General features: G+C 46.4%; 1 protein-coding gene across 2 annotated transcripts in view; it reads left to right on the forward strand.

Moving 5' to 3' along the window:
- fam222aa (family with sequence similarity 222 member Aa) overlaps positions 1-21,874 on the forward strand; it is a 328,869-nt gene that overhangs the window by 22,083 nt on the left and 284,912 nt on the right. Inside the window, exons 2-4 of one of the 2 annotated variants that reach the window (XM_085961323.1) lie at positions 4,830-4,933; positions 13,221-13,364; positions 16,137-16,222. In XM_085961323.1, the coding sequence (XP_085817449.1) occupies positions 13,236-13,364; positions 16,137-16,222 (215 nt within the window). In that variant the 5' untranslated portion in view covers positions 4,830-4,933; positions 13,221-13,235. The remainder of the gene's footprint in view (positions 1-4,829; positions 4,934-13,220; positions 13,365-16,136; positions 16,223-21,874) is intronic. The other variant, XM_085961322.1, reaches the window with a different exon arrangement.

Below are 21,874 nucleotides of genomic sequence, written 5' to 3' on the forward strand. Positions count from 1 at the left end.
TAGCCCCAAGGTATGGTCTGTCTCCTTCTCCTAGGACTAATCTCAATTGACAGATCATCCAATTCCTTGTGTGGCAAACCTTATTTTTGTTCACTTAGGGAGGAGAGCTATGTATTGTTTTAATCACATGAGGTGCAGATAACATGATTATTTTCAACATGTCCTACATGATCACTACATTGTGTGTAATCCAATGAAAACTAAGTTGCTGAAAATGTTTTTTGAAATGTTGGCCCTCTTAAGAGCTAGTTCCCTCCCCCTACACTTGTCCACAATACCGAAGAGTACTTCTGGCATCAAAGCAATTTTTTTAAAGAAAAAAAATCCTGTTTTTACAATAGAACTGATTGGATACCTTAGAAATATGGCATTTACATTACTCAATGACAGTGCTGTCTAGCCAATGAAATTTTAACAGGCATTTAAGTGAACAGTTACTAGATTAGCATTTGCAGAGGTGACAATGGAGGACATTAATTGTTTTAAGTGTTTATTCTGCGTGCGCAGACTGCAAAACTATACACTTAAATAAAAATTAGTCTTATTTATGAAATTACCTCTCTCTCCTTCTTTACTAGTCAATTTCCGATGGTCTTACACAGATCAACACCAAGTGTAGTCTTCAGGTGAAGACTGGATCAGGACGTGCAGATGTAACTCAGGCCCATTTTAAACTCATTTTGCCCTTATTTTTATATTGCCTTTATAAATTGGATTGGAGGGTAGCTAATGTTACCCCACTATTCAAAAAAGGTGGTAGAGAGAAAACGGGGAATTATAGACCGGTAAGCCTGACATCAGTAGTGGGGAAAATGCTAGAGTCCATTATAAAAGATGTAATAGCAGAGCACTTGGAAAACAGTGATGGGATCGGACAAAGTCAACATGGATTTACAAAAGGTAAATCGTGCTTGACTAATCTACTGGAATTTTTGGGGGATGTAACTGGTAAAATAGATAAGGGAGAACCAGTGGATGTGGTGTATTTGGACTTTCAGAAGGCTTTCGATAAGGCCCCGCAGAAGAGATTAGCGTGTAAAGTTAAGGCACATGTGATTGGGGGCAAGGTATTGACCTGGATGGGGAACTGGTTGGCAGACAGAAAGCAAAGAATTGGAATAAATGGGTCTTTTTCCGAGTGGCAGGCAGTGACTAGTGGGGTACCGCAGGGATCGGTCCTAGGACCCCAGCTATTCACTATATATATTAATGATCTAGACGAGGGAACTAGATGTAATATCTCCAAGTTTGCAGACGACACAAAGCTGGGTGGGCGTGTGTGCTGTGAGGAGGATGCCGAGAAACTCCAGTATGATTTGGACAGGTTGGGTGATTGGGCAGATGCATGGCAGATGCAATACAACGTGGATAAATGCGAGGTTATCCACTTTGGTGTCAAAAACAGGAAGGCAGATTATTATCTGAATGGCAATAGATTGGGAGAAGGGGAAGTGCAATGAGACCTGGGTGTCCTTGCGCACCAGTCGCTGAAGGTAAGCATGCAGGTGCAGCAGGCGGTTAAGAAGGCAAATGGTATGTTGGCCTTCGTAGCAAGAGGGTTCGAGTACAGGAACAAGGATGTCTTGCTGCAGTTGTACAGGGCCTTGGTGAGACCACATCTTGAGTATTGTGTGCAGTTTTGGTTGCCTTATCTGAGGAAGGATGTTCTTGCCATGGAGGGAATGCAGCGAAGATTCATCAGGCTGATACCTGGGATGGCAGGAATGACATATGAGGAGAGATTGGGTCGATTGGGCTTATACTCACTGGAGTTTAGAAGAATGAGGGGGGATCTCATTGAAACTTACAAAATTCTAACAGGACTAGACAGACTAGATGCAGGAAGGATGTTCCCGATAGCCAGGGAGTCCAGAACCAGGGGTCACAGTCTAAGGATAAGGGGTAAGCCATTTAGGACAGAGATGAGGAGGAATTTCTTCACCCAGAGAGTGGTGAACCTGTGGAATTCTCTACCACAGAAGGCAGTAGAGGCCAATTCATTAAATATATTCAAGAAGGAGTTAGATATATTTCTTAAGGCTAAAGGGATCAAGGGATATGGAGAGAAGGCAGGGACAGGGTACTGAATTTGGATGATCAGCCATGATCTCATTGAATGGCGGAGCAGGCTCAAGGGGCCGAATGGCCGACTCCTGCTCCTATCTTCTATGTTTAAATTCCTATATTCGTCCTTATAATAGAAACTGCCTATGTAAACCAGATGACCCTGATCTGAAAAAAAGACTTGCATTTATATAGCATGACCACCGGATGTCCCAATGCACTTTACAACCAACTAAGTACTTTTTTTTTGAAGTGTAGTCACTGTTGTAATGTAGGAAATGCAGTGTAGGATCTGCATCCCGCTGGTTTCAGGCAGGTGGCCATGATGCCAGCTCAGAAGAGCAGGTTAAAATAGAATGCTGAGGGAAGTCAGCGAGAAAATAACAGAGGTTCTAACCACAGTCTTTCAAATGTCCTTGGATATGGAAGTTGTTGCTGAGGACTGGAGAATTACCAATGTAACACATCTGTTCAAAATGGGAGAAAGACATAAACCAGGTAACTAGTCAGCCTAGCATTGGTAGTGGGTAAGGCTTTACAGGCCATAATATGGGATAAATATGTAAATATCTTGGCACTAGAGCTAGCCACTCCCCTAGCCAAGCTGTTTCAGTACAACTATGGCATTGGCATCTATCCGACAATGTGGAAAATTGCCCAGGTATGTTCAATCCCTAAGAAATCGGACAAAGTTCACCTGGTCAATTAAGAAACCCATCAGCCTCCTCCCAATCATCAGTAAAGTGATGGAAGGAGTCATCAATAGTGCTATCAAGAACACCAATCCCCAATAACCTGCTCACCGACGCTCAGTTCGGGTTCTGCCAGAACTTATCACACCCTTGATCCAGACATGGATATAACAGTTGACTACTAGAGAAGTGAGAGTAGCTGCCTTCGACATCAAGGCAGCATTCGACTGAATATGGTGCCAAGGAGTCGCAGCAAAACTGAAGTCAATGGGGGTCAAAGGGAAAACCCTTCAGTGACTGGAGTCATACCTGATATAAAGGAACCTGGTCGTTGTTATCAGACAACAATTACTGAAGACCCAGAACATTTCTGCAGGAGTTCCTCAGGGAAATGTCCTGAGGCTAATCATCTTCATCAATGACCTTCCCTCTGTCATAAGGTCAAGAGTGAGACTGTTTGCTGACAATTCAACAATATTCAGCTCCATTCACAAAGTAATTTTTTTCTTTGGCAGAACCTCGTAGAAACGCAACCTCCACCACCTAGAAAGATAAGGGCAGCAGGTGCATGGGAACACAATCACCTCCAAGTCAAACACTATCCTGACGTAGACATACATCACCATTCCTTCATTGTTGCTCGGTCAAAGTGCTAGAAATCCCTACCGAACAGCATTGTGGGAGCACCAGACTGCAGTGGTTCAAGAAGGCCTACTACCACCCTCTCAGGGCAACCAAGGATGGGCAATAAATGCAGTTTTGCATACTGATAAATTCAAAATGAAAACACACAGTAAATTGAAGCAGTTCCTTAATTTATAGTGGCTTCTTGATGGCTTAGTTGATAAATTCACTGTCCAGTATGGACTGACCCATACAGACCAGGAAAGTTACCAGTTCAATCCCCAGTCTTTGTTGAGCTAACCGATCTCTGTTAGGGTGGCAGTCCAGGTGCTTCAATTAACCTCAGCACCCTGTGCTAGGTAAAAGAAAAGCCAGGATTCACTGATTACTTTCCAGTGACCACTGCTGGAAGGTACACATATATGGATGTTGGATGAGGTCAGGATCAGGCTCAGCTGTGATGCCCCCATAGTTCAATAGCGCAAGCACACAACATATAGGCTTGCATGTGAATAATATGAAGTTTGTTAAGATATGGAAGAGTGGATGATGTTCCACAGGAGCCTTCAAGATAGGGAGGAGAAATTTGAACTGGAAGTAGGGAAATTATGATGTACTAATCCCCCTGCTTTCATACCATAAATAAAATTTTAACAGGTTATTTCAATTTCTAGAAAAGCTATACTCATTATACAAAGAGAATTCTAAATAGTTGCAACATATAACCCCTTATTGCCCGTGCCCAAAAACCGACTGGTGAATGTTTTTTGTGAATTTGATAACATTTCGCAATGCACCATTTTAAGAGTCTCCAGTGAAGTATTCCGCTTAAAGCCTGAATTACTAATGGAAAAAGGGTTTTAAAATTCTGACATATAACAGGTTGATTATTCAAATTATAACACTCAGTTTAAAAATCCTTCAAGCCCCTTCAATTTTATTGTCAAAATATGTCACCCTTTTCTGCACATTGGACTGCTCCAGTGATATCATAAGTTGAATCTTACTCAAACACCTTTCCGCTATGACATCATTCAGCAGAACAGTTCATGTGAAAATAGATTCTTGGCAGGAAAGTTGAAGGTGCAGCGAGCGGAATTTGAACTTGTTGAATGATGAGACTTAATGAGGTACCCATTAACTGTCAGAATTCACAGCAAGTGCTTTTAGTCGAGTAATTTGCTTTGAGTGTGCATCCTAGATAAGTCTGTACGCAAATTGTGGAAATTAATTTCGACACTTTACAGGAATGTACTGTATTGCTGAAAAATACAAGTGTGTTTTTCATGTTTCCAGGTTTTTGTGAGCTTCAAAAAAAAAGAACCAATTTCAGTTTGAGTTATGACCAAAAAGTTTTTTTTAAATGAAAGGCAAAAAAGATTGCTTTTTGTAGAACATTGAAGCTTTCAGATCCGAGTTTAAAACATTTGTTTCTACCCTAACTGGCAGGTGGAGTCTTTCAAAGTGCCACATGCAGACTGATCTGGAATCCTCACAATTGACGAAGCAGCAGGGAGCCCAGTTTAATGCTGTAAAGTGTCACAGTTATTTTTGTATGTATTGAACCAAAATGGCAGGTGTAACTATTTTCCCTGCGGTTAGCTAATGGAGTTCTTTTGTAACGAGAAGATTGCTGACAAACCAGCCAGTAATTACCCTGACAGTCAGAGCTGCTCCTCACTTGTGATGTTTGACCGCTATTTTACTGCTGTTCGAATGCTGATAATCCCATCTTTTACTTGTCGAGTTACGTTTTTTTTTGTAGTGCCATTACAGGCGTAATTAATGTAAATTGAAGAGAGTTGAAAAGATCTTTCCCATGTTATATTCTGGAGACAGGTAGATATTGTACTTCTTTTGTTCTAATTTTGCTGCTCATTAGAGACAAAGAATTGACAGCACACAGAGCTGGGGAATGGACTGTTTTCGCCATGTTGAATATGATACTGTGGTACGACTAGGAACTTGTCAGATGAAAAGGTAGAGCTCCTTCAATGGTTACATGTACTGGTAGGTGTGGTACTGAGCCATTCAGGTGAAAGTTCAATTGCTGGTCCGTGCTGAGTTGGCTGATCTTAGCAAGAGCAGAACTGACAGTGCTGGAATTGGCCTCCCGTGCCCATGAACTAAAGGGGGGTTCCCACTCGTGATCCAGTGACCCCCGACTAAAATGGTTCTGTGTGTGTGTGTGTGTGAATATTGGATGAAGACAGGTTTCATCCTAGCCTTCAAATATTTATCTAAATTTCCCATAAGTTGTAATGGTCTCTGCCTCAACCACTCCCTGTGGAAAAACATTCCACACTCCTAACACCTCTGTCCTCATTCTTAGTGACAATTTAAAATTGATGCCCCTCCTCATCACTTACTTTCCAACCAGAAGAAATAGTATTTCCCTATTCACGACATTCCATCATAATTTTAAAAACCTTTATTAAATTTCCTCTTGGCCTTCCCTGCTTCAGTGGAAATAATCCCTATACCTCAATTCTGTCTTCATTACTACAGTTTCCCAGCTCTAGCATCATCTTCATCAATCTCGTGTACACTCTCCACGGCTTTAATGTCTTTTCTATAACGAGGTGCCCAGAACTGCACACAGTACTCTAACTGTGGCCCAACCAATGTTTTTTTTAGAAATTTATCATTACTTATTTACTCTTGTATTCTATTATAAAACCTATACTGCTGGTGGCCATTTGTATGGCTATATCTACCTGCACTTGCACTTTCAGGGGCTTATGTATTTGGTGTCTCTGTTCATCCACATCCTTCAGCATCTTTCTATTGAGTGTATTCTCCCATTCCTTGGCCTAGAAATTCAGTTGCGTTCGCCAGCCGTTAGCGCCCTAGGAGGAGTAGATCTCGAGCGCTAGGCACTTAGCGGCCGGGTGCAGAATGATCTGCGCCAACGCCCAACTTCAGTAGACATTTAGCGCCGGCGCAAAGTGTTTGCGCCCGCTCAGCTGCGCGCGCAACTTATGACATCATTTCGTCGTGCAACGCCCTTTGTGCGCCCCAAACCGGAACTTCAGTCGCGCCCGCCCAATGTGGGCGTGGCGGTGTTAAGAACTGTGAAGTGGAACGCAGCAGAGGCCCTGCGGGCCTCGGGGAGCGCTAATTAAAGGGCACTTAGACTGAACTATAAAGGCCAGCCATTTTGCTGCAATGACTTTTGTGCAACGGATTTCTGGACAGAGACCAAGGAAGAGACCTTACTGATTTGGCCCAACATAGGAGAGGTATTTTTGGCTTCTGGCCAGAGCTTTGAAAGTTGACTCATTGTGATTTCATTGTTTGCAAGTATATTATGGGGGCTGCATGGGGTTCCAACCCTCAGTTCCAGCATTATGTGCGAAGGGCTCGCAGACGCTGTGTGAGAGGGGCAGCCATGCCTAGACGCAGAGGGGGCATCAGGCGTCGGCAACGTAGGCCTTACCCACTCAGGGAATACCGCCAGCAGGTGTCCTATCTCACCATGACTGCCGCGCAGTGTGTTAAGAGGCTGCGCTTCAGAAGGGAGGTGGTTGCAGAGATCTGCCAGCTGCTTCACAGAGATCTGCGTCCACAGCTGATGTGCAGGACGTCTCTGTCGGTGGAAGTGAAGGTCACGGTGGCTCTGAACTTTTATGCAAGCGGCTCCTTCCAAGCCGCTGCTGGGGACAGGGCAGCACGGTGGCATAGTGGTTAGCACTGTTGCCTCACAGCACCAGGGACCCGGGTTCAAATCCGGCCTCGGGCGACTGTCTGTGTGGAGTTTGCACATTCTCCCCGTGTTTGCGTGGGTTTCCTCCGGGTGCTCCGGTTTCCTCCCACAATCCAAAGATGTGCGAGTTAGGTTGATTGGCTATGATAAATTGACCCTTAGCGTTAGGGGGATTAAATACGTGGGGTTACGGGGATAGGGTGGGATATGTGTTGGTGTAGGGGTTACGGGGATCGGGTGGGATATGTGTCGGTGCAGGCTCGATGGGCCGAAATGGCCTCTATCTGCACTGTGGGGTTTCTGTGATTTCTGTGATTCTGCGACATAGCTAACGTCTCCCAGTTCGCCGTGCATCGCTGCATCCGGCAGGTCACCGATGCCCTTTTCACAAGGAGACACCAATTCATCTCCTTCCCCATGACCCTAGAGAGGCAGGAGCAGCGTGCAGTCGGATTTGCGAGGATCGCCGACTTCCCCATGGTGCAGGGCGCCATTGACTGCACGCATGTGGCTTTGCGGGCACCTATCGACAATGCCGAGGATTACCGCAACCGGAAGGGCTACCATTCCCTCAATGTACAGCTGGTGTGTGACCACAGGCAGCGCATCCTAGCTGTCAATGCCCGCTTTGCAGGCAGCAGCCACGATGCATTTATCCTGCGCCAGACTACTGTGGCTGACATGTTCCAGGCACAGCCTCCCCCAAGAGGATGGCTTATCGGGGACAAAGGCTATCCTTTGTATACATGGCTCATGACCCCACTCCGCGCGCCCAGGACCCCTGCTGAGGAGGCATACAACGAAAGCCATCAAGCCACAAGGAACATCATAGAGCAAACGATTGGCGTCCTCAAGCAACGGTTCCGCTGCCTGGATCGCTCCGGCGGATCTCTGCTGTATTCGCCGGATAGAGTCTCCCAGTTCATCGTCGTTTGCTGCATGCTGCACAACCTGGCTATCCGCAGGACTCAGGCACTGCCACCTCACGTTGGACCACCACCTCAGGAGGAGGAGCAGGAGGACCATGAGGAGGAGGAGGAGGAGGAGGAGTACCAGCCCAGGAGGGAGCCACAAGGTCCAAGGGCCGTCCGTCGCCGGCTTATTGAACGACACCTCTAGGCCCCCTGTCAGGGAATGGCTTGTGGCAATGAAGGGACATGAATGCAGCCGCTCCGCAAGCCCTCAGCCGGTAAACGCAACAACCACTTCAAACATCACACATGGACAAGCTGAATAAAGAAAAAGCTTTATTGAACAAACTCAGGGCCCTTCCCACATGAAACCCAAAAACAGACAACACCCCCAAAAAACAGTCAAACACATAACTCACTCCCACAACCTGGGGAGGAATAACAAAAGTTTTCCATCCAAATGGCCTTCATCCTCGGCCTTACCAAAACAACCCCCCCCATAGACAACACAACCACCCCCATATAAAAAAACATTTGGCAACACACTCTACTTTGTGTGCCGAGAGGGCGAGTCCTTGTCCAGCCTTTTCCGGCCCCTGGCCGACCTGCTGCTCCGCCTCAACCTGGGCCCTGTGGGCGCTGCAAGGCTGGGGGAAGGCTCCTGAGGGGCACATTGCGTGACGGCAGATGCCCTTGGGGGTCGGCCTAGACGAGCTCTGGCCCTCGAGGGGCCGGCTGCTGACTGCTGCAGCTGTGGCTGGCCAGCATCAGTCTCTCCAGCAGCTCGTGGCAGCTTCGCTGGGGGAGTGGCAGTGGCGGCTGCAGCAATGGGGGCAAGCTGGCTGATGCCAGGCGCTCGCTGCTCGCCTGAGACAGTGGCACTCGGCCGGGCTGGCACTGCAGCAAGCGCAGCAATCTGCTGAAGGCCAGACCGCTGTGCTGCTGCAGCGCGGCGGGTGCCGTGGCGATGCCTGCCTGACACAGCGAGTGTGGCAGCAGTGAGTGCCCGTACTGCCCTGGTCTGTGCCCGCATCAGACCAGCCAGTGACTGCACGGCACCACTGATCAACTGTCCACTCGCTGCCTGTGCTGCCCTGAAGTCGTCCCGACTCGCGTCCTGTGCTGCCCTGAATTCGGCCCGACTCGCGTCCTGGGCTGCCCCGAATTGTTCGAGACCCCTGGCCTGTGATGCCGCGAGTTGTTCGAAACCCCTGGCCTGAGAGGCCCCGAAATCGGACACACTATGAGCCAGGGACTCGATGGCCTCAGGCAACCATCCCACAACCCCCATGAACTCGGTGTGCCGACGATCTGAGTCCGCGGACATTTGATCGAGGAGGCGCACCTCCTGGGCGAGGACCGTCTCCGGACTGGAGGCCGGACTCTCCCTCTGGGGAGAAGGCTGCCGAGCTGGCCGACACTTCCCGCGTGGCTGGACGCCACTGGGCCCAGCAACTACACTCCCCTGCAACACTTCCCCCCTCTGGGGAGAAGGCCGCCGAGCTGGCCGACCCTTCCCGCGTGGCTGGACGCCACTGGGCCCAGCAACTACACTCCCCTGCAACACTTCCCCCCTCTGGGGAGAAGGCCGCCGAGCTGCCCGACCCTTCCCGCGTGGCTCGACGCCACTGGGCACAGGAGCTACACCCCCCTGCAACACTTCCCCCTGGCTCTCCTCCAGGGAAGACGTGTCCCCTGCATTGCCATCCCCTGGCGCGGCTGAGGGTTCCCCCGATGGGCCGCCTTCCTCTTGCTCCTCCTCGTCCTCCCCTTCCGAGGGACTGTCAGTCGCAGCTTCAGGGACCTCCTCCTCACCAGCTGAAAGCAGGAAGGCACAAGAGTAGCTTTAGAGTGAGGACAGGGCGTCAGCGAGGAAGGCACGAGTGGTGGCATTCTGCGCATTGGTCGGACAGTGGCAAAGGATGTAGATCTGAAGCGCAAGGGGAACGAGAGAGGTCCAAAAGGTCATGTCCTTACCATTGGGGCCCAGCACAGGGTCGGCATCTCCACATGCAACGGGGCCAATCAGCCGGCCACCCATGAGTCGACCCACGCGCTCCTCCAGGTCACTGAGCTGCTGGAACTGGGGACGGCCTCCCCCGGTGACAGTCCGGCTCTTCAGATTCTGGGCCAGCTTGGCCTGCAAGAGAAAGGACGGCCTCTAAGTACAGTGTGGTGCCCTGTTGTTGTGTGCACCGCCTCCCATGGTCGAATAGCTTGGCCAGTGTGGTGCCCTGTTGTTGTGTGCACTGCCTCCCATGGTCGAATAGCTTGGCCAGTGTGGTGCCCTGTTGTTGTGTGCACTGCCTCCCATGGTCGAATAGCTTGGCCAGTGTGGTGCCCTGTTGTTGTGTGCACCGCCTCCCATGGTGGAATAGCTTGGCCAGTGTGTAAAGTGCAGAAAGTGCAATTGATGTTCATGCCAGTGCCATAGCTGCTGGATGAGGGCTGGCCATTAGGGCTTTGAGGTCCCTTTGCCCATAATGTGAGGTGCACATGCAAGGATGAGGAGGACACTGGAAAGGGTACTCACCCTGACAATCCGAGTGAGGTCGTTAAACTTTTTCCGGCATTGGACACCAGTCCTGGGGACATCGCAGGTGGCTGTGACCCTCTGGGCGATATCCCACCAGGCTCTCCTGTACACCCTGGTGGCAGGCTTCTTGCCACTGTCCAGGAACAAGATATGGCTTCTCCTCTCCAAAGCCCTAACCAGCACCTTTAAATCATGGGCAGAGAAGCGCTGCGCTCGCTCACGGGCCCTCTGCATCCTTCCTGGCGCTATTTCTCTCCAGCAGCAGTGTTTAGGCCTAGCTGGAGGGCTGCAGTATCCAGGGCGTGGCAGCAGACCAAGTCGACCCTTCCCCCTTTAAGAGCTGGCCGGCGCCAGGGTGTCTGCTGTCAATCAAAACATGACCGCACCTGCGCTGCGCCCGGCCTCGGCGGTATCAGTCTGCACCGCCGGCTTAGCGCCTAAAGATAGCCGTGCAACGCCAGTTTTAGCGCTCGAGCAAACTCCTTGGCCAAACCTACTGAATTTCGGCGAAGTGGCCTCCACTTTCCGGCGGGCGCAAACTTTAGCGGCCGCCCGACTTTACCGCCCCAAAAGTGGCTATACTGAATTTCTAGGCCCTTATCTTTACTCCCAAAATGTATTACCTCACACTTGGATTTCCACCTGTTCGCCCATTCCACTAACCTGTCTGTGTGTCAATGGTTTTCAAACTGGGGTCTGTGACTGTGAGGGGTTCCCAGGGAGTCCAAAAGTTCATAAAGTGAAATCTGGATTTTTGTCAATTCACCTGTAGTTTAGACAGAATGGCATTTTGTTAGGTAACTGTGAGGAACTGCACTATCACCATGTAAATACAACTGCCCATTCATCACTAAAAATAATTAAAGATTGTCAGTCAGGTGTAGTGGCAATCATAATATCATAAAATGGTGCAGGACAAGGACACACTTTTAGGATAGCAAAATACTGCGGATGCTGGAAATCTGAAATAACAGAAAATGCTGGAAACAACAGCAGGCCAGGCAGCATCCGTGGAGAGAGAAACAAAGTTAACGTTTCAGGTCTGTGACCCTTGTGTCTTCACAGACCTGAAATGGCCAGAATTTTGCCAGCGCTCAGGGGGCAGGTTTGGAGGTGGGACATCCGACAAAATCGCAAAGATTGACAGCGGGTCGGAATCCCGCTGTCAACCCACCTCCAAATAATCTTCCCAGGTGTCGGGTTCCCGATTTGCACATGGACCCAACACCTAGCAGTGGGAAGAAGATTATAGGCACTTAACTGCTTGTTAACAGGTTGTTAACAGGCAATTAAGAGGCTTTTTGCAATTTTGACAGGTGTACTGCGGGCTTCACGACATCCAGACACCATGCCAGGTAAGTGTGGCGTGCTGTGGGTCTACTGTAATGTTTGTGCACTGATGACAGCTGCAGAAGTGGTGTGAAGGATCCAATGGTATACTGGTGAGTTTCAGAGGTAAGAAAATGTTGGAAAATCATTTTTAATGTATTTAGACTTTTCTGTAGGTGACAAATTTTGAATTGTTTGTGTACTCATTGGGAGATCCTCTCTGACCAGTGACAGATCGCTTCTGTAACCTCACCTGCAGCTGCCATCTGTTCTAACCTAAGGAGGGAGTCACTGGAGAGCCTGGGTGCAAGGGCTCTCCTTTGTACAGTGATTGTCAGTGTTTGCAGCCCCTCAATGCTGTCAAACACTGAAAAATCACCTGCCAAAAAATTGTGCGTAGCCCCTTTAAGAAAACCGGCAGATGACATGTCATCAACTGACGTCATCTGACACTGGCTTTCTCTTAATTGGCCGTCAAGCCCGCAGGGCGGGCTTAACGAGGCCAATTGACGCAAAATCATGTCTGTGCGTTGGACGTCGTTGGGAGCAGGATTGGAACCCGGAAAGCAGCTGTCCCACCCCCAAGCCGAACTGAGAGGTAAGGTTGTGGCCGTTAACTCTGTTTCTCTCTCCACGGATGCTGCCTGGCCTGCTGAGTGTTTCCAGCATTTTCTGTTATTTCAGATTTCCAGCATCCGCAGTATTTTGCTATTGTATTAGTGTTTGGTTCACTGCCACTTCTCTTCTAGGAATGCCCACCTTGAAGAAGTTCTGCTCTTCTCTCCGATGGGATTTCTCATTTGTCTCTTCAACCCTGTTCATCTTCATTGCTTTTGGTTTCCCTTCTCGTGTTGATCAGGTATCTGCCAAGACTCGTTTTCACAGCCACATCTCTTTCCTCAGCAACTGTCTTCAGTTCTGACTTATTCTACGTAGATTCCAACTGAAATTCCACCCAAAGCCATTTCTGATGAAGGGTCACAGACCTGAAACATTATCTGTTTCTCTCTCCACGGATGCTGCCTGGCCTGCTGAGTGTTTCCAACATTTTCAGTTATGACACATTTTTAGGACTAGGTTCCACAGATGTGTGTCAATATTTGCAGGAATCCCACACACAGGTCATCAGAAAGTCATTGACATCGCTAATATTTTGATTAGCTTTACATTCATTCAACAGCACAAACTGGTCCTGGAATTTTCCAACAAATGGGGTACATACAAAGTCGAAGAACTAATGTCAGCCAAAGAAAATCTGTTGACTATTTTAGCGAGTAGTTTCCGATTTATCAACACCATGCTTCTTTTAATGATGTAAGCAATGTTTACCTAATGCTGACTCTTTTAATGTGTCTCAGATCCCCCTGACCCCGATGCACAAGTACAGGCCTCGAATTCACTTGATCCAGAATGCTGAGGAGCTGAAGTCTAAGCTTTGTTCATGGACATACTGCTTCCCAGAAACAGAGTTTATAGCCGTGGGTCACTACCATAGCAAAAAGGTGCGTTTTTGACTTGGGTGTTATATAAGTATGACATTAATTTGTAATCAACTCCAGATTATCACTTAATAAACATTAAGTTACAATAATTGCATTACATTGCTAAGTCACCATGGTGAATCTCACATCAAGGACAAATTATCAGTTTCCATGGTGACATCCAATGCCACTAAAGGAAAACTACTAAAAACACAATAAAAGGTTTCAACCATTGCTTCAATTGGGAAGTGCACCACCAAGTGTGGTACTGAGCTATACATAGCAGGCAGGTTGCAAGTTCAATCCAGAATCTGTGTTGAGTTAGCTGATCTCAGCCTAGGCAGTGACAGAGATACAATTGGATTCAGTGTCCCTGGGCAAGGGAGGTGGGGAAATGGAGCAGGTTTTCAACTCCTGAGCCTGAATTTTCCAACGGGGAGCATCTCTGCCAAGGCGGGACATCCACCTTCCATGAACATGCCTCCAGCGACCCCAGCTGAGGAGTCACACCAGACTAGAGGCATAGACTTACTGTGGCAGGCCACTAAGGCCCATCGTAGTGCTGCTATCACACGCCCTGGCTAAGATCAGCTAAATCAGCATGGATCTGGAATCAAATCTTGACTGAATGGCTCAGTACCATGTGGCGCACTCACCCTCAGAGCCAGATTTTGGGGGATGGGGTACTGACAGGGTAATTCATCTAGGAAATGGAAATCTTTTTTTTGTTAATTTTCTCCTCTCAAAGACTTCTCCCTGTTTTTTGGACTAAGGTCCCATTTGATTGTTCAAGTTAACATAAAATATCTCTTGCTATTTAAAGAAGAGTAGGCAGGAGTTCTGGAAAAACATTCCTCTATCTACAAAAAAAACACCAAAAAGAACTCGTATTTATATAGTGCTCTTCCCGACCACTTGACAGCCCAAGGCGCTTCACAGCCAATTAATTACTTTTTTGAAGTGTAGTCACTGTTATTATGTAAGGCAATGCAGCAGCCAACTTGCACACAAACTGCAATGAGATAAATGGCCAGACCTGGTTTTATTTTTGTGATGTTGATTAAGGGATAAACGTTGGCCAGGACACTAGAATACCCCCCCCTCTTCGAATAGTGCCATGCTACATCCAACCAACAGGGCCTCAGTTTAATGTTGCATCCGAAAGATGGCACCAGCAACAGTGTAGCATTCCCTCACTCCATCCCTGAAGTGTCAATTTAGATTATGTGCTTAAATCTCTGCAGTTGGAATTGAACTCATGGTCTTCTGATTCAGAAGTCAGTCCACATGCTACCACTGAGTTAAGGCTGACACCTAAATGTAGATTAAACAGTCATTTGTTTAATTGCCGATTGTGGGATGTTGCTAGAGTAGAATGGATGCCATGTTTGTCTAATTACGGTCACTGCACTTCAAAAGTAATTCATAACATTAAGCACTTTGAGACATTGATGTGACAAAATGCTATATAAATGCAAGTATTTTTATTAACCATGCTTCCAGTACTCAAGCAGGAAATATCTGAAGTGAGTGCAATATGAACATACGGTATGATAATCACAATGATAAAAAGCAGCCTCAGATTCTCTACTTGAAGGCCAATTTGCCAAATGTGCACTGCCAGCACTAAGCCTGAGTGCATATTGAGAAATCATGGGTACACTCCCCATGATTTTCCTTCTATCTACAGGAAACTCTTTGGTATCCGGCACCGACGGGACCGGGATGGTGCCGGTTGATTAAAAATTCCGGATGATGGAGAGGGTTATCTACCGAGGCTATTTTTAACAAACAAAGAGTCAGACTCCTGTTATTGAGGTGTTTGGACTTCCGACAGCAACAAGAAGCCGAGTAGTGGCAGTTTGGAGAACTACCCCCACTGACTAACTCGGCCACCGCGGGGGACTCGGACTCAGCAACATTTCCGGTTATTGAGGTGTTGTTTTCAGAGTATGAATTTTGCCGGTTAATAGAGAATTCCGGATATTTAGGTGCCGATTAAATGAGAGTTTCCTGTAGTGAGGCTTTGCACTGGCAGTGTGTATTCAGATATCCAATCCAATGATGTGAGCACTGAGATCATTGTACTTGAGGCATTGATATGGAATAATGAAAGAATAAAGAAAGAACTTGCACTTATATAGCATCTTTTACAACCTCAGGACGTCCCAAAGCGCTTCACAGCCAATGAAGTACTTTTGAAGTGTAGTCACTGTTCTAATGTAGGGAAACACGCAGTCAATTTGTACACAGCAAGCTCCCATAAACAGCAATGTGATAATGACCAGATAATCTGTTTTACTGATATTGGTTGGATAAATATTGGCCAGGACACTGGGACAACTCCCTTGCTCTGCTTTGAATAGTGCCATCCTGGCTGAACTGGGCCGGGATAAGATAATTGAACCTCACATCAGTTTGAATTAGACTGTGAGCAACAATGTTCCGCAAACTGGCCCATCTAATGCACATACATTGTGGCTTTTTTTAAACCCATGCGAATTCACTTTGTTTTAAAACACACCGCTTAAACATAGCTTATTCCCAAATCTTTTACGAGGAAAAGAAATGATCAAAATCTCAAAATGAAGACATTTAAATCACGGAACCTCTCCCTGACTTTTCAAACTCTGGCGGGGATCGGCGGCGGCGTGCTGAGGTGGCTGCATCTTGGCACTTATGCCGAAATGCGGCATCCTGTGGAATTTTTGGGGCTCAGGTGCTCTGTGGGAGTGAAACCACACATGATGAGGAAAAAATTTTAACTGTATGGTATTTTCACCTTATCCGTAGATGAAGAAGATGAAGATAGAGTACAACCCTTATGCCAAAGGTGCTCTACCACATAGCAGAAGACGACACAAGAACACACCACAAAGGTTGGTGTTTATAAATTACTATGGTTCTGAGGCGATTAGCAAATGTTACAATCAGCAAGGTTTTGTGGTACTGATATGTGAAATCTATTGTAATTATTTCAACCCATTGTGAAAGGAGTAACCATGATAATGATACCTACTAGTGGTGGTGATGGGTACCGCATTGTGGTGGAACACTGGGAAATTGTTATAAAATACAAAGATAAGCACATTAAAAAAAAATTGTTACTACTTTTCACTTAGCAAAAAGGGTTATTTGTACTTAAAGAAGAAATGACTCTTAGATGGAAAGAAATGCTTCTTTGGAATAGGTGACGTACTGGCTAGGGGTTAAGGAAGAGCTTCAACAGATTACAATGTGGCAGGTGCAGTCGAGAAATAGAATATGAAACAGACCTGCAAGTCTTGGTGATCTACAGTGACACTCATTTTGATGTACGTCACACTGAAAGGAACCACATCTCTGTGTGTTTAAATGGGTTTACAACCTTTCTCACATGTTTTGATCACAACTCACACTCCCAACATTTCCTTCATGTTGAAAGTCTGAACCATTAGAGTGTGTGAGAGATAATTTGGTGTTACTTGCAAGTTAGGGAATTGCTATGTTTTGCAGCTCAATTTAAAGTTCATTGGAAGTTGGCAAAGTGGAATTTTCCACCCTCTGTTTGAACACTGTCCAATAACCTCTGGGACCTGGGTTTGAATCCAGTCCAGGCTGATTGGAAGGCAATGTCTTTGTTCCCTTGTGACGTGGCTATGGGCCCAGAGTGAAATTAGTTTGAAAAGTTTCAAGCCAGTTTCTGGTATGGTGATATCCAGAGCACAAACATATCTACAGTTTGCCATTAATTGGACCAACTAAGACTGAAGAATAGCTGGTATGGGAAATAGGAGTTACACCTGGACACAAATGACTGAATTGTAAATATTCCTGAAAGGTAACTTTTTTTTAAGACCTCCATATAATTTAGTACCTCGTGATACTTCTGAATACTAGATTTATGGAAGTTGTTCAACACAAACCCTTTCCCTCCCAATTCCTCACTCTCTCGGTCATCCTTGTCCTTTGCAGATTAATTTCTGATGTCCAGTCTCCGACGATACAAGTTTATAAAAGGTTGATGGAGTGATCCAAAATATTGATGGCAGACAGATCAATATTATTCTTTTCTTGGAGCCTATGATGCTATTGATTTTTTTGTGTTCCCTGCTTATGTTGTGCCTGCACTTTGCACAATTGGGTGCATTTAGTGTGCTGAAAAAAGGCCGGTTGCCATGAAAAGCAACAGTGCAAGCTGCAAAATCGCTTTTTATTGGCCTGTACAGCCTGTATTTGTAATCTCATTAAGCCAGTGATTTTTCCCCTTTAGCTCTGTGAGAAGTTATTTTCATACCCTGAGTCTATATTAATGACTATTAAAATTATAATACATAACCCAATGGACATCGTATTTAGGCACCACTTAAAGGCCAGCATTTTCTGCACTCACTTAAGTCTGTTCAAATAAAATTAGAAAGAAGATAGGCCAGAAAAGCAAACTAACCAAGATGGAACAAAGATAGAAAAAGGCTTAACAAAAGTTTGGTCCCGAAACCCAGTGAATAAAAGCACTGACTGGTGTAGTACAAAGCCATACAAAGAAGAAGTTCCAAGATTTAATTTAAGGTCTGTGCTTAATTAGCTGGTCTTTGTTGAGTGACGTTGGTGCTACAATTGGCCTTAGTAGCCTGGACTGAGGAGAAAACACAATTCAGCTCCTGATCATTATCCAGAAGCTTCTTCTAGAAAGTGTACATGTGTGGATGTTGGATGAGAACAGAATTGAGCTTGTGTTTGGTGCTCACCACTGTTGAATAGCCTGCCTGGACTCACACGTGAAAAAGGTCCACGTGGGAGAGGAACTGGGGATGTCTGTGCAACAATACCCAGCAGAAGCCAGTGCCTTCAGGGAAGCAGGGAAGAAAATGGGATAGGAAAAAAAAGTCTTGGCAGAACAATCTTGCATTGGAGTCAGAAAATTGTGGGTTCAAGTCCCACTCCACAACTTGACCAAAGAAACTAGGCTCACATTTCAGTGCAGAGCTAAAGGAGCTCTTTGGAGAAGACATTAAATTGAGGCACCATCTACCTTGTAGTTCAGATAGGCATTAAAGACCTCATGGCATTATCGCAGGGGATGTCCAAGAGGTGAACTCTGGACCAGGTGCAGCTTGCAAGATCTTTTGATCCAGCCAGTTCCTGTCTTCTTTGCATTTATCTGCAAACCCAATTTCAGTTCTTTAAAGTTCCTGGGCCTGGAAGACTGTAAAATGGATCTCCCTGACAACTCAAAATCCAATCAGGGAGAAGCCTTTTTCAGTCCTCCGGACCTGGGAACTTTAAAGAGAGAGAATGTGGAAGTCTTGCTTTATGTGCATGGGGCCTCGCTTATTATGTGTATGGGGAGGGACTCACACTTTTGTGTAGGAGGCCTCACATTATTACATTAGTCCAATGCGGGACCTACAGTCTCTGTCACAGGTGGGGCAGACGGTGGTTGAAGGGGCGGGTGGGTGGGGTGCTTGGGTTGACGTGCGCTCCTTGCGCTGCCTGCGATTGGCTTCCGCTTGCTCCCGGCGAAGAGACTCGAGGTGTTCGGCGCCTTCCCGGATGCTTCTCCTCCACTTTGTGCGGTCTTGGGCCAGGAATTCCCAGGTGTCGGTGGGGATGTTACACTTTTTCAAGGAGGCTTTGCGGGTGTCCTTGAAGCATTTCCTCTGCCCACCTGGGGCTCCCTTGCCGTGCCGGAGCTCCGAGTAGAGCGTTTGTTTTGGGAGTCTCGTATTGGGCATGCGGACAATGTGACCCGTCCATCGGAGCTGATCGAGCGTGGTCAAAGCTTCGATGCTGGGGATGTTGACCTGAGCAAGAACACTGACGTTGGTGCGTCTATCCTGCCAATGGTTTTGCAGGATCTTGCGGAGGCAGCGTTGGTGGTACCTTTCCAGTGCTTTGAGGTGCCTGCTGTACATGGTCCATATCTCTGTGCAGTCTACAGCATCCCTTCAATGTTATCTTGACTTAGTATCACAATGAACCATGAAAACTAAACTTTACAGTTTTGAAGTGCAGACAAGGGTTAGAGTTTCACAGGCGAATCTTGAGGCTCGGCTACACTTGCAGCTAGATAATTTTAATCCTGTTTTTGTAAGAGGGCCCTGCTAAGTCAGTACTGCATTTCAGCAAGTTCTGATCTGAATCTGTCACCTCGTTGCTATTAGCTGACTCTATCTTTAACATCATAGATTGGGCAGACTTTACAGTTAACTCACACTAGCTCAGTTACTGCAACTGAAAGAAATTAAACCAGAAAATTAAATTGCCTAAAGTATTTGGAAAGATGCTACAGAATTTCATATGAATATGCTGAAAGTATCTTGGTCCCACTCTTGATTTATGCAGTCATTGAGCTGAATGGCTAGGGCACTGGGAAGTGAAACTGCTTTCTGCTTCAAAAAGTGTCAGAGTCAAAATTTTGCCTCTATGGTGCTTCAAGACTACATTCCACTTACGCACACTGTTTACCTATTCCAGTGCAGCAGGCACTTTCAATTTCGACAATGATAATTGCTGCAAAAATAAAAGCAGGAGATCTACATTAGGTGCTCATAGCAACCACATCCAAACACTTTAGTCTGGAAAATAATCGGCATTGCTCCACTGGTGCATAAGCACCTCACATTTTTTGGAGGTGAGGGTAGAGAGAGCAGGGGAGAGGCATTTAAGGAGATGGTGGTAGTGAAGAAAAAAAGCCAAGGGTTATCTTTACTCTCTGGCATTATCCTGGAATAGTAATGCTTTTGGCAGAAGACAGCAAAACCAAATAGCACTTGATGTGATCCAACTAGATCTGGAGATGAATGACCAAACCAATATCAAAATTTGCATTTATATAGCGCTTTTAACGTGGTAAAATGACCCAAGGTGCTTCACAGGAGTGTAATCAGTCAAAAATTGACACCAAGCAAAAGAAGAAGACATTAGGATAGGTGGCCAAAAGCTTGGTCAGAGGTAAGTTTAAAGGAGTGTCTTAAAGGAGGAGAGAGAAGTGGAGAGGCAGAGAGGTTTAGGGAGGGAATTCCAGCTCTTCGGGCCTAGACCGCTTAAGGCACGGTTGGCAGTGCTGGGGTGAAGGAAGTCAGGGATGCACACGAGGCCAGAATTAGAGGAATATAGAGTTTTGGGAGGGTAGTAGGAGGTTACAGAGATGGGGAGAGGTGAGGCCATGGAAGGATTTGAACACAAGGATGAGAATTTTAAATTCAAGGTGTTGGTGGACTGGGAGCCAATGTAGGTCAGCAAGCACTGGGGTGATGGGTGAACAGGACGTTGCGAGTTAGGACACGGGCAGCAGAGTTTTGGATGACATCAAGTTTATGGAGGGTGGAAGATGGGAAGCCATATACAGTAATAGTGCACCAGATACACGTGAGGAAGTGAAGATGTAATCCGTATCAGGGGCAATGACCAGGATGGGAGAGAGTAAAAGTTTAGCTGGCGGCAGGGTATCAGAAGTGGAAGTGATGGAGTGGTTGAGCAAATAGATGGCTACAGAAGTATCATGGTATGTGGAGGGTCAATGGCTAGGCAGTTGGGAAATTGAAAGTGCAATTGTAAGTGACTTGGGAAGAGTTTTTTCCAGGCACGTACACAGAGGAAGTGGAATTGGACTGGGTAAAGGGTATTGATGGTGAGGAATACAAGGAAATGATTGGAGATGGTTTTGTTCGTGATTGAGACCGTGGGAGTAGAGACACGACAGGAAATGGCAAGGTTGAGGGGGTAGCTATGAATACAAGTAGGAAAGGTTTAGGGAGGACAGGAGAGCAAAAGGAGCTGAGACAGAGATTGAAATCACCGAGGAGGAATCGCTCTGTGCAGAGGCTGAGGGAGGCTATATCAATGAGAAACTTGGGGAGGGTGGTAAACAACAAGGATTTTACAGAGGTGAGAAGAGTGGAATATGGTGAGGTGCTTGAAGGAGCAGAAGGTACTAGAGGAAGGGGAAAGACCAAGGTGCGACTTGGTGACAAAGGCCACACCACCACTGCGGCAGTTTGGGCAGGGCAGGTGGAAAGTATAGCTAGGCAGGGAGACTTCAGTAAGGAGCAAGGTACTTTTATATTGGGACAAAAGGCACTAAGAGAGAGTGCACTGAAGCAGACATCCGTGACATCCAAGCATCACTTCGGTTTTGTCAGCGTACTGTTGGTCATCATCAAGCCAATAAGAAGGAGGCACTTTTTTTTCTGTGGCATCAATAACTGATCTTGGAACTCGGGAAAAGTTCGGTCCTGAACGTCATTGGAGGTATGAAATTAGTTGTCTTTACGTTGTTCGTGTGCTGATCGTGGTGGAAGTAGCATACATCTTCGGCTGATAGCACACTATCAATATACCAATGTCTCATCATTGAGGCTGCATTTTAAGAGAAATTTCAAAGATTTACAGCATAGGAATTACTGTTGTGATATCAATGGAAACACATTTAATGCACTTGTATGATATTCCTCTGTCTGCTATTCTAGCAGATATTAACCAAACAGGTTAATAACTGCATTTAAAAGAGCAGATAAAAGAATCTTCTACAAATGTGTAAAGAATTAATC

The sequence above is a fragment of the Somniosus microcephalus genome, chromosome 19 (genome assembly GCF_052327205.1).
Source record: "Somniosus microcephalus isolate GS21.2 chromosome 19, FLI_Smic_1.0, whole genome shotgun sequence".
Lineage (NCBI taxonomy): Eukaryota > Metazoa > Chordata > Chondrichthyes > Squaliformes > Somniosidae > Somniosus > Somniosus microcephalus.